Source organism: Phascolarctos cinereus, unplaced genomic scaffold (genome assembly GCF_003287225.1).
Source record: "Phascolarctos cinereus isolate Bilbo 61053 unplaced genomic scaffold, phaCin_HiC Scaffold_8;HRSCAF=390, whole genome shotgun sequence".
In the NCBI taxonomy this organism is placed as follows: Eukaryota; Metazoa; Chordata; class Mammalia; order Diprotodontia; family Phascolarctidae; genus Phascolarctos; species Phascolarctos cinereus.
This window is the reverse complement of record NW_027556291.1, coordinates 4,898,648-4,909,454: the sequence shown is the minus strand read 5'-3', so window position 1 is coordinate 4,909,454 and position 10,807 is coordinate 4,898,648. Positions and strand designations below refer to the sequence as shown.

Here is a 10,807-nt window from a genome sequence, read left to right as displayed (position 1 = left end):
AAAGTCTTCCCAAAGCACTGACGGGGGCACCTCACTTGCTAGAGAGTGAGCAGACTCATTCATTCCCTCCGTACATGCTGGGAGATAGATGTTGGGCCTGAAGCTTACCAGGCTCCCACTATACAAGCCCTGGCTGAGTTTACAAGTGGGAATGGTAGACTTTGCTCCTCACTGTCCTGGCCCAGGGTGGCAAGGGAAGGGCCAGGGAATGCCACACAATAGGGATAGCAGCACTCATACTTAGCGACCTCCGACTTCCAAGGGCTTCCTGCACACCTTCAAATGGCCAAAGGAAATGAGTTCTCTCCCTTACTATCTATTGCCAACACTACTCTTGGAAGACAGGTCAAGTCAGCTCCCTGACAATCCCTGCGCTTAGGATTCCTGCTCAAGCACGGCTTCCCCAGCTCAGACGCTCTGTTTCTGCTGCTCATCTCAGCCCACTCTGCAGCTCCTGCTGGCTCTCCTCACAACTTGAACCCTGCCTCCTGGGCCCAAGTAGAGAGGGTTTGCCTCATCACCTGCCCCTGTCTGCCCGGCCATGAAGGGGATCTGGCAGCCACTGCTGTACTTGGGTCCTTACTGGCTGAGCCTTGAGGGATGGAGACCAGCAGGGGAGAGGGCCCCTCACATCCACATCACTGGAGCCCCCTCAAGAGCGTGCAGAGAACTCGAGAGAGTGTTTGTTCCTAGTGAAGCTCTGCCAAAGAAACTCCTCACTGCTGCAAAAGGCCATCTTTCAAGTCCCCAAGTTCTGCCTGGGAAGCAAACAATCATGGAGACCCATGGCCTCAAAAGAAGGCAAACAGTGGGATGAGCCAGAGGTCAGTGGCCACAGAGAAGGCAAGCAGGTTGGGGAATGGCACCAGTGTTGACTTGCACATGAGCAGCAGGCTAGGAGCAGCAGCAGAACCACCAAGGATACCAAGAAAGGACAAGAAAAAGAAATGGGCCGATCACGTCACAAATGTCAAGGTTCCCAGATGGTCAGCCAAACACCAGCTTGGCACCTGGCGGATGGGAAGAGCCTCCAGAACGTTGGGACATTGCCCTATGGGGGCTTTTCAGAAAGTCACAGCTATGAATTGCCCAGGATGACAAGGCCTGGAGGGGCAGTGGTGGGGAGACAAACCATCCCACTGCCAATCCTAAAATCATTGTGGTGAGTGAGCAGGGAGTATACACACACACACACACACACACACACACACACACACACACACACACATATTGTCTTTCTAGAAATTCCGCCTGCTGTGCTAAGCCAGGAGCACTGCCAGCACGTGGCGGGAACCTCAAAGCAACACCAGCCAAACATGATGGAGTGCCAGCAAGCTCCCTCTGCCAGTGGCATTTGCCATCTGCCAATGTTTACCCACTCAGCCTTCACTTCTGGGGAAATCAGCCCCACTTGACTATCTGGAATCAAGAGAAGACTTCTACCTAGATGAATAAGAAATGGGACACGGAGGTGACAGGGACCTCAGCACCATCCCTTAGCCTCTCAGGTCACAGGCTCGGCACTCGGACCCAATGGTCTCTCTGAGAAACCAAAGCCCTTTCCCTTCTATCCTCAGGGTCCTGAACACAGCACACCAGTCCAGAGGACGAAGCCCAGGATTTCTGAATAGCCAATGACCCTGTGTTTGCTCAGCCTCGCCAGTGGCCTCTCTCTCAGTGGCCAATAATGATCTTGGAAGGCGCAACACATGTGCTGCTCAGGGTGCAGCCCACATGCCCAAGCCACCTGCTGAACAGAGTGTTATAATGCTGGCCAGCTGCACTGTGGACCTCTTGTCCACACCTCCACCAAGAGCTTCAGTGCCACCTGCTAGGCAGCACAGTGTGGTAGAGCCCTGGACTTGGGGTCAGAAGGCCCGGGTTCAAATCTCTGACTCTGCCACCAACTTGTAATATCCTTGCACAACATAATTAACCTCTCTGGGCCTCAGTTTCCTCCTTTGTAAAATGGTGGGGGGTGAACTAGATGAGCTCTATGATCCCCTCTATCTCTAATGTTCTCTGCCTCCCCAACTCAATCAGAATAAAGAGCCTGACAGACAAAGAAATTGGCTTGGTACAGGCTGATCAGATTAGGAGAACCTTCTGCAGCACATGATGCTCTCCAGTTCTCCGGAAACTCGGCAACAAGAAGCTCATCCCTGTCAGAGAAGGATGAGTGCGAAGACCAAACGGGAACGTAGAATCAGTTCACCAGAAAGAAATCGGAATCAGACGATCCAAGAAGAAGTGTTTGACTCGAGTCTTCGTATCCGGCCAGTCAGCGGCCAATGAAAGAGCACAGACACACAGGGACTGACAAGGACAGCCGGGCAGGGCCCACCGACCTGGGAGTACAGCACAGAAGCACCAACTCACTCATTCACAGGGAAACACCAAGGTCATCTCTATAATGCTTCTCAGCCCTCTCCGACCCTCCTGCTGCTGCCCCCAGGCTGAGTCACAGGAAAGAGCCAGGCAGATGTGCCAGGGGGTTAAGGAACTACAGAAATAGGTGGGGAAAGGGGGAAAAGGTCTTTGCCATATGGAGGAAGGGATGTTTAAACATGTCAGGAGCTAGTCCTTCAGCAGAATTTTGGCAAGAGAAACAGCTTATCAGTAATACTTCTTAAAAACATAAGTAGCTGTCCAAAGTCATGGAAGGATGGGTCAGAGAAAACGGATGAGTATCAGAATATCTCTATATGCACCCACATCCATTTGTCTGCTGGGACAGCATTCCTAGAGACATGGGTTACTACCATTGGCCTCTATGGCCAGCAGTAGTCAGAAAGGACCTTGGAGAACCTAGAAGAACAGCCATTTCTCTCCAGGCAATGACCTCAAGGATCACTGCTTCCGAGTCTCCAAGGAAAGGCCCTGAAGGCACACAAAGGACATGAGTTGTTCTTTCTGGTCAGCCCAGGTCAAGGTTCGCCCTTACCCACCAAGGATAGCACACCCATCTCTCCACTGCAACCCAACAGCATCTTATACATCTATGGAAATCACTGACATCTATCACTGAGAAATACAAACAGAGATTTTCAACTGAAATCAAAATTAAGGCCTCTCATTAGCTCAAGCAGCTGCCTGGAATCTCCCTGGCCCAGCCACCCTATCCCCCAGGGCCTAGTATACACACAGGATAGGACCACACACTTTCCTGGCTTCATCTGTTGCTTCTCTCCCTTGTGTGTTTCCTAGGAGGTCAAAGTCCCTCAAATTTTATATCCACATGGGAAATTAGGGAACCAGAATCACCTCCCCAATGGGACATCTGCCACTATGGGCTTAGCCTAAACTCCCCACAGACCATGCTTTCGTTTCAGGGGATGGCTGAGTGTGTGGGTAGAAGGATGTTGGATGAAGGGTCAGTCAGAGATGACAAGATGGATGGGTGGGCAGATCAATGAACAGATGAGTGAATGGGTCAATGGGAAGATAGATGGGTGGGTAGAAAGATATCGGATGGATTAGTAGAGGGATGGGTGAATGTTCATACGAATGGAGAATAGATGTGACAGATGAATGAAAAGATGAATGGATGGGTAGGATGGACAGACAAATGAGTGAACGGGAGATTGGATAGGTGGATGAATGGGTAAAAGTACTGCACGTCCAAGTCAGGAAGAAAGCTGGAAGAATGGGCAAACAAAAAAAGAATCCCACCATAATGAGCTATTATGGTGGCAGGAATGCTCAAGACATAAATGCAGAAGAGGAGAGTGATTCCAAAACGTATACAGGTAAAGGCTCAGAGGAAAACACAGCTTGGGCACAAACTAGGATTCCTGCAGAGGCTTTAAAATATATATTTTTATAAATGGAATGAGGAAAAATTGGAAAAGAAATGAGAGTTTTGGAAGAGAGAATTGGAAAGGGAATGAGTGGGTAGGTGTCTGGGTGGATCATGGATGAATGGACTTCTGGATGGATGGATGGATGGATGACAAGGTAGGTGAGTGACAGGTGAACAAATGGGTGGATAGCTGGATGGATGAGTGAGTAGATTCATGGTTGGATGGACAAATAGAGAGATGGATTTTTTTTTGTCTTTGTATCCCCACTGCCTAGCACAGTGCCTTGCACACAGTAGGCATTTAATAAATGCTTGCTTGGATTGTTAATGGAAGATATACTACATGTCAGGTATTTACAGTGGGGATTTCTTTTGGGTATGGGTTGGGCTAAATGACCACTAAGGTCTACTTTGAGGCTGTGATTCTGTGAGTGGATGGAAGGGTGGACAGATGGATGAGGGATAGACGAATGGGTAGATGGGTAGGTGGAAGGATGGATTGATGGGTGAATGGATGGGTAGATGGCTAGGTGACTAGGCCTTCATCATGACAGGAAGGAGTCCCCAGGCCAAGCAGCCCTCATTTACCCTTTTACTTCCTATCCTGAATTCACACACATTTTATTACAATGCCTGACATGCTACGAATCTTGAGCCTTCTTCAACAGAAACCATGGGTTTTTCAAGGGCACAGAAATCCAACTATCCAAATCTTTTCAAGATGCCAGTAAGCTCAAAAAACAAGCAAGTCCTTTCTTTTCTCTCCCATTCTTCCTCCTTCCTTCACTCTCTCCATCCCTTCCTTCCAGGAAACCAAAAGGTGCCAGCAGCTGAGTCTTTGGGAAGAGACCAGGAAAGAGTGCCACTCATGCCTCAGTGGGGTTCTCAGGTCAAATTGTTTGGGGAGCTCTGCTGAAGAGGAGAGATTCCCACTAAGGCATGTGGGCAGGCTCTTAGAATTCAAAGTTGCTAAACGGTGAACATGACAAATGCCCTAACCTGACACCTGTCTGGGGAGAACCCGGAGGAGGGGCAGCACCCACATCCATGTCCAGTTCTTAAAGGGACACAAAGCCAGCAGCAAAGATCCTGCCCCAGCTCACTAGGCAAGTGAGTGCTAACCAGGTCTCTCCTCACCAGATCTTTTTATTATTTAAAAAAAAAATTCACAAGTCATTGCCTTGCACAGTTATTATCAGAATAAAAACAATTCAGCCCCATCAGGGGGGCGGGGAGAGGCTAGGTCCCTAAGTGCCACCACATATGGAGGGAGTCAAGAGGTAGCATGGAGATCTTTCAGGCAGCCCCCGGGATTGCCAATTCAGGGCTGGGCCCAGCAGTGACAGGTTTTGCCATGTGAATCTCTGCAACCTTCTCTAGGCCTCTGGGAACATGGGAGGCCATGGGGGCAGCAGGGAGAAAGTGCAACCCCCAAAGCAGGCCTTCCTCAACACACTTACTTATCTTTTGCCTTTAAAAAGTAAAATAAATGTGCCAAGCTAACTTTGCCAAGGCAAATGCAGACTGCGAGTGAGACAAAGCAAGCTGGCCCAAGGCAGGAGGCCCCAAACTCAGAGGGGAGGGGCGAGGGAAGCAGGGTTCAAGAGCTGAGGTCACACATGAGGTCTCATTCACAACACACTCATTCTGCCATTACTTTCTGTCCATCCTACTGCAGGCAAACTGAACGTGGGAACGGGAGCCAGGTGGGCAGATGGGCAGGAGCCATCAGAGGGCCAAAGGGGCCCTTTCTTCCTTCTCTAATGCCAAAGCAGACCAGACACTGGGAAAAGCAAGAAGCCAGGCATTCGATAAGGAAGTGCACGGGCAGCCAGCCCACGGTGGAGAGCTGCTCCTGGCTAGTGGGGCAGCTGGTAGAAACAGCCAGGAGATGCTTCCCCCTGTAGCCCCGCTGCTCACAAGGCCCATGCAGCCCTGAGCTGGCTCCAGCTGGCAAAGGTATATGATAGGAGGGAGTGGGGGGAAAAGGCTCAGCCCCCGGGCCTTATGCCCCTTACACTGGGGACATCCAAATTAGGTTTGTCTGTCTGTCTGTCTGTCTGTCTGTCTGTGCTGCAGCACAGAAAAGGAGGTCCTACAGAGTCTTGGAGGGGTCCGGCTCTACACGCGCCAGGGCCAGGGCGGGTGAAGGCCCTCCCTCTCCTCACTAGCGGCTGCTGTTCTTAATCGCTTCTTTCGCGGCAAGGATCAGAGGAGTCAGGCTGGAGAGAGGCTTGGCTAGTTTTAAAAATGGATGCTGCAATAAAAAAGGAAAAGATTGAGCGTTATTGGGATGTCACTCCCCTCAACACCACAGGCCATGCTGCTAGGTCCCATTCTGTTCCTTTTGGCTATGTTAATGTTCTGTTCTGTACCACTGTGGGATGCCCTGGTAATCAATGAAAAGTACTGGGTCCCCAACTGATGTAAGACCATAGGACCAGAGCCTGAGAGCTGGAAGGGACCTGAGAGGCTGTCTGGTCCAATCCTTTCATTTAACAGATGGGGAAACTGAGGCCCAGAGAGGGGAAGGGACTTGGCCAAGATCATGCAGGTAGTAAGAGACAGCACCATGACTTGAACCTGGCTCTTCTGACTCCAAAGCCAGCATCTTTCCACTACCCCGCCCTAGGTCCTCTTCTGTTCTTCATTTTTCTATGCCTTCCTGGAACTGAGCACCACAGAGCAGAGACCTCAGGTCAAGGCCTGCACTAGTCACACCCTGACTTTCCCTGACTGCGTTCAGTTTACCTGGGAAGACTCTCTACAGTTACCCAAGAGCCACCCTCATGACTGCCAAACTCGGTGGTCTGTTTCTTGTCTTCTGCCTCACTGGTGCCTCGGCAGCTTGCGGCCCTGCTGAAAACTCCCTTCTCTGCTGCCTGGTTTGCACAGACATCCCACAAAGGTCAGCCATCGGGCCCTGGCTCTTCTCTCTCTACCCTCTTTCCACATCCAAATGGACAGCCCCCAAATCTCTCTCTAGCTTCAGTCCCCTATCTCTGGGCTCAACATCTCCACCTGGAAAGCCCACAGCTGCCCTGACTCAATGTGTCACAAACCTGACATCAGTTTTCCCCTTGCTGCTGCTGCTGAGAACACACACACATGACTGACCCTATCCTGCACTCTTCAGTTCTGACCCTGTCACCCAGGCTAGAAGCCATGAAGTCAGCACATGCACTCTCACCATTGAAGGCAATGGCTGGCCTGGGAGATGGTATAGACAAAGCCGTCAGTTACTAGGTCCCAAACTACATGCCGGGCACCTGGCTGCGACTTCTGAGAGAGACTTCCCGAGCCCTTTGTGGGAGCCCAGGGGTGCTGCTCTAGCAACACCTACAGGCTTCGTCCTCTCACTCGGTCCGTTCACTAACCGACCACAGGCTGCAGGCTCAGCGTGGCCCAGGCCGTGGCCTGTTGGCACCACAGAACAAAGGGCTAGTTGGTGACAAAGTCTGATAGCTTCAGGTGCCCACAGAATCCCAGCAGGGTGATGCTGAAAAATCTCTGGCCCCCAGCACCAGTACTGAAGTTATGATAAGTGAAAATGGGAGTCTCACCACACTCCCCAAAGCCAAGGACTTAAAGACACAGGGTCTCAAAACCTCTGAGACAAAGACTTTGCCCCTTGCCACTGCAAGGCCTCACTCTCATAGATGAACTCTGACATCAGTGTGCCTTCTCTGAGTCCACAGGGATGCCCTGTGTGAGTCTCCTTGGGAAGATTAAAAAACACTAGGGGGCCAAGAAGACAAAAGACGTGACTGGGGGTAGGAAGCCTGAACTGGATCTCGCGACACACACAAGGTCCTCCTCTTTTGAAGAGGGGACAGTGGGGTACTGGGGGAAAAGTGCCCGCTCTGAAGACAGAGGCCCTGGAGCAACAGCCTTCCTTCTCACACATGTGAACTTGGGCCAGTCAGGGCACTTTCTTGAGCCTGTTTCTTTTTCCTCTATGAAATGAAGGGGCTGGGCTTGCTGAATTCTAAAGACATTGCTAAGGCTAACTCGATGCTCCTGGGATCCTTTGATGCTTTCTGGACTTCAATTTGCCCATCTCAGAAATGGGAGACAGAGCAGGTAGACTCAGAATGTCTCTAAGGTACGTTCCGGCTCTCACGTTCATCGGCTCTAGTCACAAACCAAGCTGAGAAAACCCACACGGAAATTGAGGTTACTGAGTCCCTACAAAATGGGATGATGGCATTGAGCCAAAAGCTTTTTCTAGAAGCAAGGCCCCACTCTGCAAATCAAATCTCCCCCGAGCAATCCTTCAAGCTACAAGTGTGTGCTGAGAGCAGACCCAGGGACCCAAGTAAGCAAGAGGGCAGGCAAGGGGCCCTGCCATCTTTCCCACTGTCCTTCTCTGTGTTTCACCTGCAAAAGCTCCTTGGCAGACCCTCGCCGGTCCACATCCATCTCCAGGCAGCGGTTTAAGAAATCTCGGAACACAGGAGAAAGTCTCTCAGGATTCTGGAGCTCCGGGGTGCCATTAGTTGCAATGAGGTACAAGGCCTGGGCAGAGACAGGAGACAATGAGGCAGGAGGACCTCTCCTCCCTGAGCTCATTGGGTGCTCACACCCGACTCCATGAGGACTCTAAGGGAAGGCTCTTTCTCCTCATTTCACATGATTGGCCCACAGCTGGCAAAGGGCACTGGAGGTGGGCTCTAGTGCTGGCTTCTACTATTCCAGTTCAATCCACCAAAGGCTCAGCAAATACTTGCTGTGTGCAGAGCACCATGGTGGCTGCTGGGAACACAAACAAGAAGGCCCTTCTACTTCACCTGGTAAAACCCTAGGATCAAGACTCAGGAAGGGACCTCAGAAGGCAGCTAGGCCAAGCCCCTCCTTTTACAGAGGAGGAAACTAAGGCTCAGGGAAGCACTATGTCTAAGGTCATGTGGTCCACAGCGGGGCCAGAATCCAAGCCAAAGCTCAGCTCTTAGAAAGGCCTGGGGGAGTTTGCAGGACAGGACACGGGTGAGACGGAGGGGTTCCACTGCCCTCTGCACTTCCCTGCCACTAATTGTACCCCGCATTAGAAGCCTGCTAGAGCATGCTGCTATGTCCTAGGAGGGCTGGCTTCCCCTTCCAGGCCTGCCTGGCTCATGTAGGCACTGTCTGGCCAGATCTAGGTGAGACCCAATTAATTCCCAAGAATGGGCTTGGCCTGGCCCTCTCCTCTTTAACAGTTGGCAGTGGGGCACACTGCTCCACAGGACCCCTCCTACCTGCCCCTGCTTCAGTCCCCATGTTGGAGGTGGGAGGTGTTGGAGGCAGCCAGCGTGCATCAAAGGGAACTGTCTGTCCACAGTACACAGACAGGGCCTCTGACTCAGGAGGAAGCCATGGGAACAGGGCCTCAGGGGAGCCTCTCTGAGCTGCTTCCCTGTGGGCACAGGAGCTTACAAACACTGAGGCAAAGTCCCAGACAGGGAGCTTGAATCTCTAGGCAGAGGTCAAGCCCAGAGCAGGAGGTTGTGACCCCTTGGGCCCAGATAGGGCTTTCTCTCGGCTCCTGGCCCAGCCTGGCTAAGGCCAGTGCCTGCAAAATATTCGAGGGGCTGAGGCTCCACTGCTGTAAGCCTTCCCTGCTACAGCCTCTCCAAGCTCTAGCTGCTCTGGTTGCAAATGCTCACCCTCCCCCAGGAGTTGGCCAGGCCCTTGGACACCACTGGGCCCAGACTCTAGACTGGCTGAGCTGCCAAGGCCCTTAGAGGCCATCTCATCCAGTCCACTCAGCTTAGCAGAGGAAGAAACTGAGGCCAAGAGAAGGCAAAGAACTGGGCCATGGTTCCACAGGCAGTTGGTGGGAGGCCTGGAAAGTAGACTTACTAGCTCCGAGGTACCTTCTGGACCTGAAATACATTGAGTCAAGGAATGACCCCTTACCAATGTCAAGCGCCTGGCCAGACAAGCCCAGGTTGGCCAACGTTGAGTGCCTGTAAGCCCAGGCTGAGGAGATGCCCCTCAATGCTTAGGAAAAGCTAGAGGGAGCCCTTGCATACTAACTGTTCAGGGGAGAACCAGCCTTAGGCAACTTTGGCCCCACTCAAGCCTGGAGCTATGGGCAGGATGGCAGAACAGGGAATCCTTATCCCACTTACCCGGAGTGGATTTTCATTCAGGTATGGGGGTTCGCCCTCCACCATTTCTATGGCCATGATCCCAAGGGACCAGATATCTACTTTAGGGCCATAGGCCTTCCTTGTCACTACTTCAGGGGCCATCCAGTAGGGGGTCCCCACCATGGTACTCCTTTTGCTTTGTTCAGGGGTGATCTGGGCACAAAACCCAAAGTCGGCTGTGGAGAAGAGGACAGCGTTAGATCCAAGCCCGGCTGTGAAATGTGTCCCGCGCCCCCCTATCTCCCCCAAAGGAATACTTCCAGAGCATGATGGGGCTGCCTCAGCAGGCAGCACACAGGAAAGGCAGCTCACCTAGGGCTCACATGGAGGCTATTGTTAATGATCCTCTACCCAAGAGAAACCCTGTGGCCCAGCAGATAAAAAGCCAGCAAGAGCTGGGGGGTTCAAATCCCACCTGGGATGCACACTGACCGGGTGACTGGGCAAATGACTTAATGTCTCTTAGTGCTCCAGAGCAAGCGCCCACGTGCATTGGTAGAGGGACTTCCCTCACCTGGGAGTTCCCTCTACCAGAAAAATCACAGGTCCAATCCCTGTCACTCTCGCTCTCCAAACTGGATCCTTGAGCAGACAAAGCCAGGGGAGGCAAGTTTGTACCAAAAGGGGAGTCCCTTGGCTGGCAGTGACAGGCCCGCCATGTCCCTTTCCTTGGGATCCTCATGGAGTCTGGATGGTCCCAAGCCTTGTAAGTGCCCAGTATCTCCTGAGCAGGTCCTGGAGAGCCAGAGGACTGAACTCAACACCAACCATCCTCCAAGAGGCTAGGCCCCAAAGCACATCCGTGGGAAGTGGAAGTACAAGCAGCCCTATTTACAGATGAGGAAACTGAGGCCAAGAAAAGAGAAGGCCA

General features: G+C 52.1%; 1 protein-coding gene across 2 annotated transcripts in view; it reads right to left on the bottom strand.

Moving 5' to 3' along the window:
• Positions 1–4,932: 4,932 nt before the first annotated feature.
• Positions 4,933–10,807, bottom strand: part of PAK3 (p21 (RAC1) activated kinase 3) — a 75,201-nt gene continuing 69,326 nt past the window's right edge. For both annotated transcript variants that reach the window (XM_078147714.1, XM_078147715.1), the window contains 3 exons: positions 9,916–10,112; positions 8,183–8,320; positions 4,933–6,059 (listed from right to left, as the gene is read on the bottom strand). In XM_078147714.1, the coding sequence (XP_078003840.1) occupies positions 5,970–6,059; positions 8,183–8,320; positions 9,916–10,112 (425 nt within the window). In that variant the 3' untranslated portion in view covers positions 4,933–5,969. The remainder of the gene's footprint in view (positions 6,060–8,182; positions 8,321–9,915; positions 10,113–10,807) is intronic.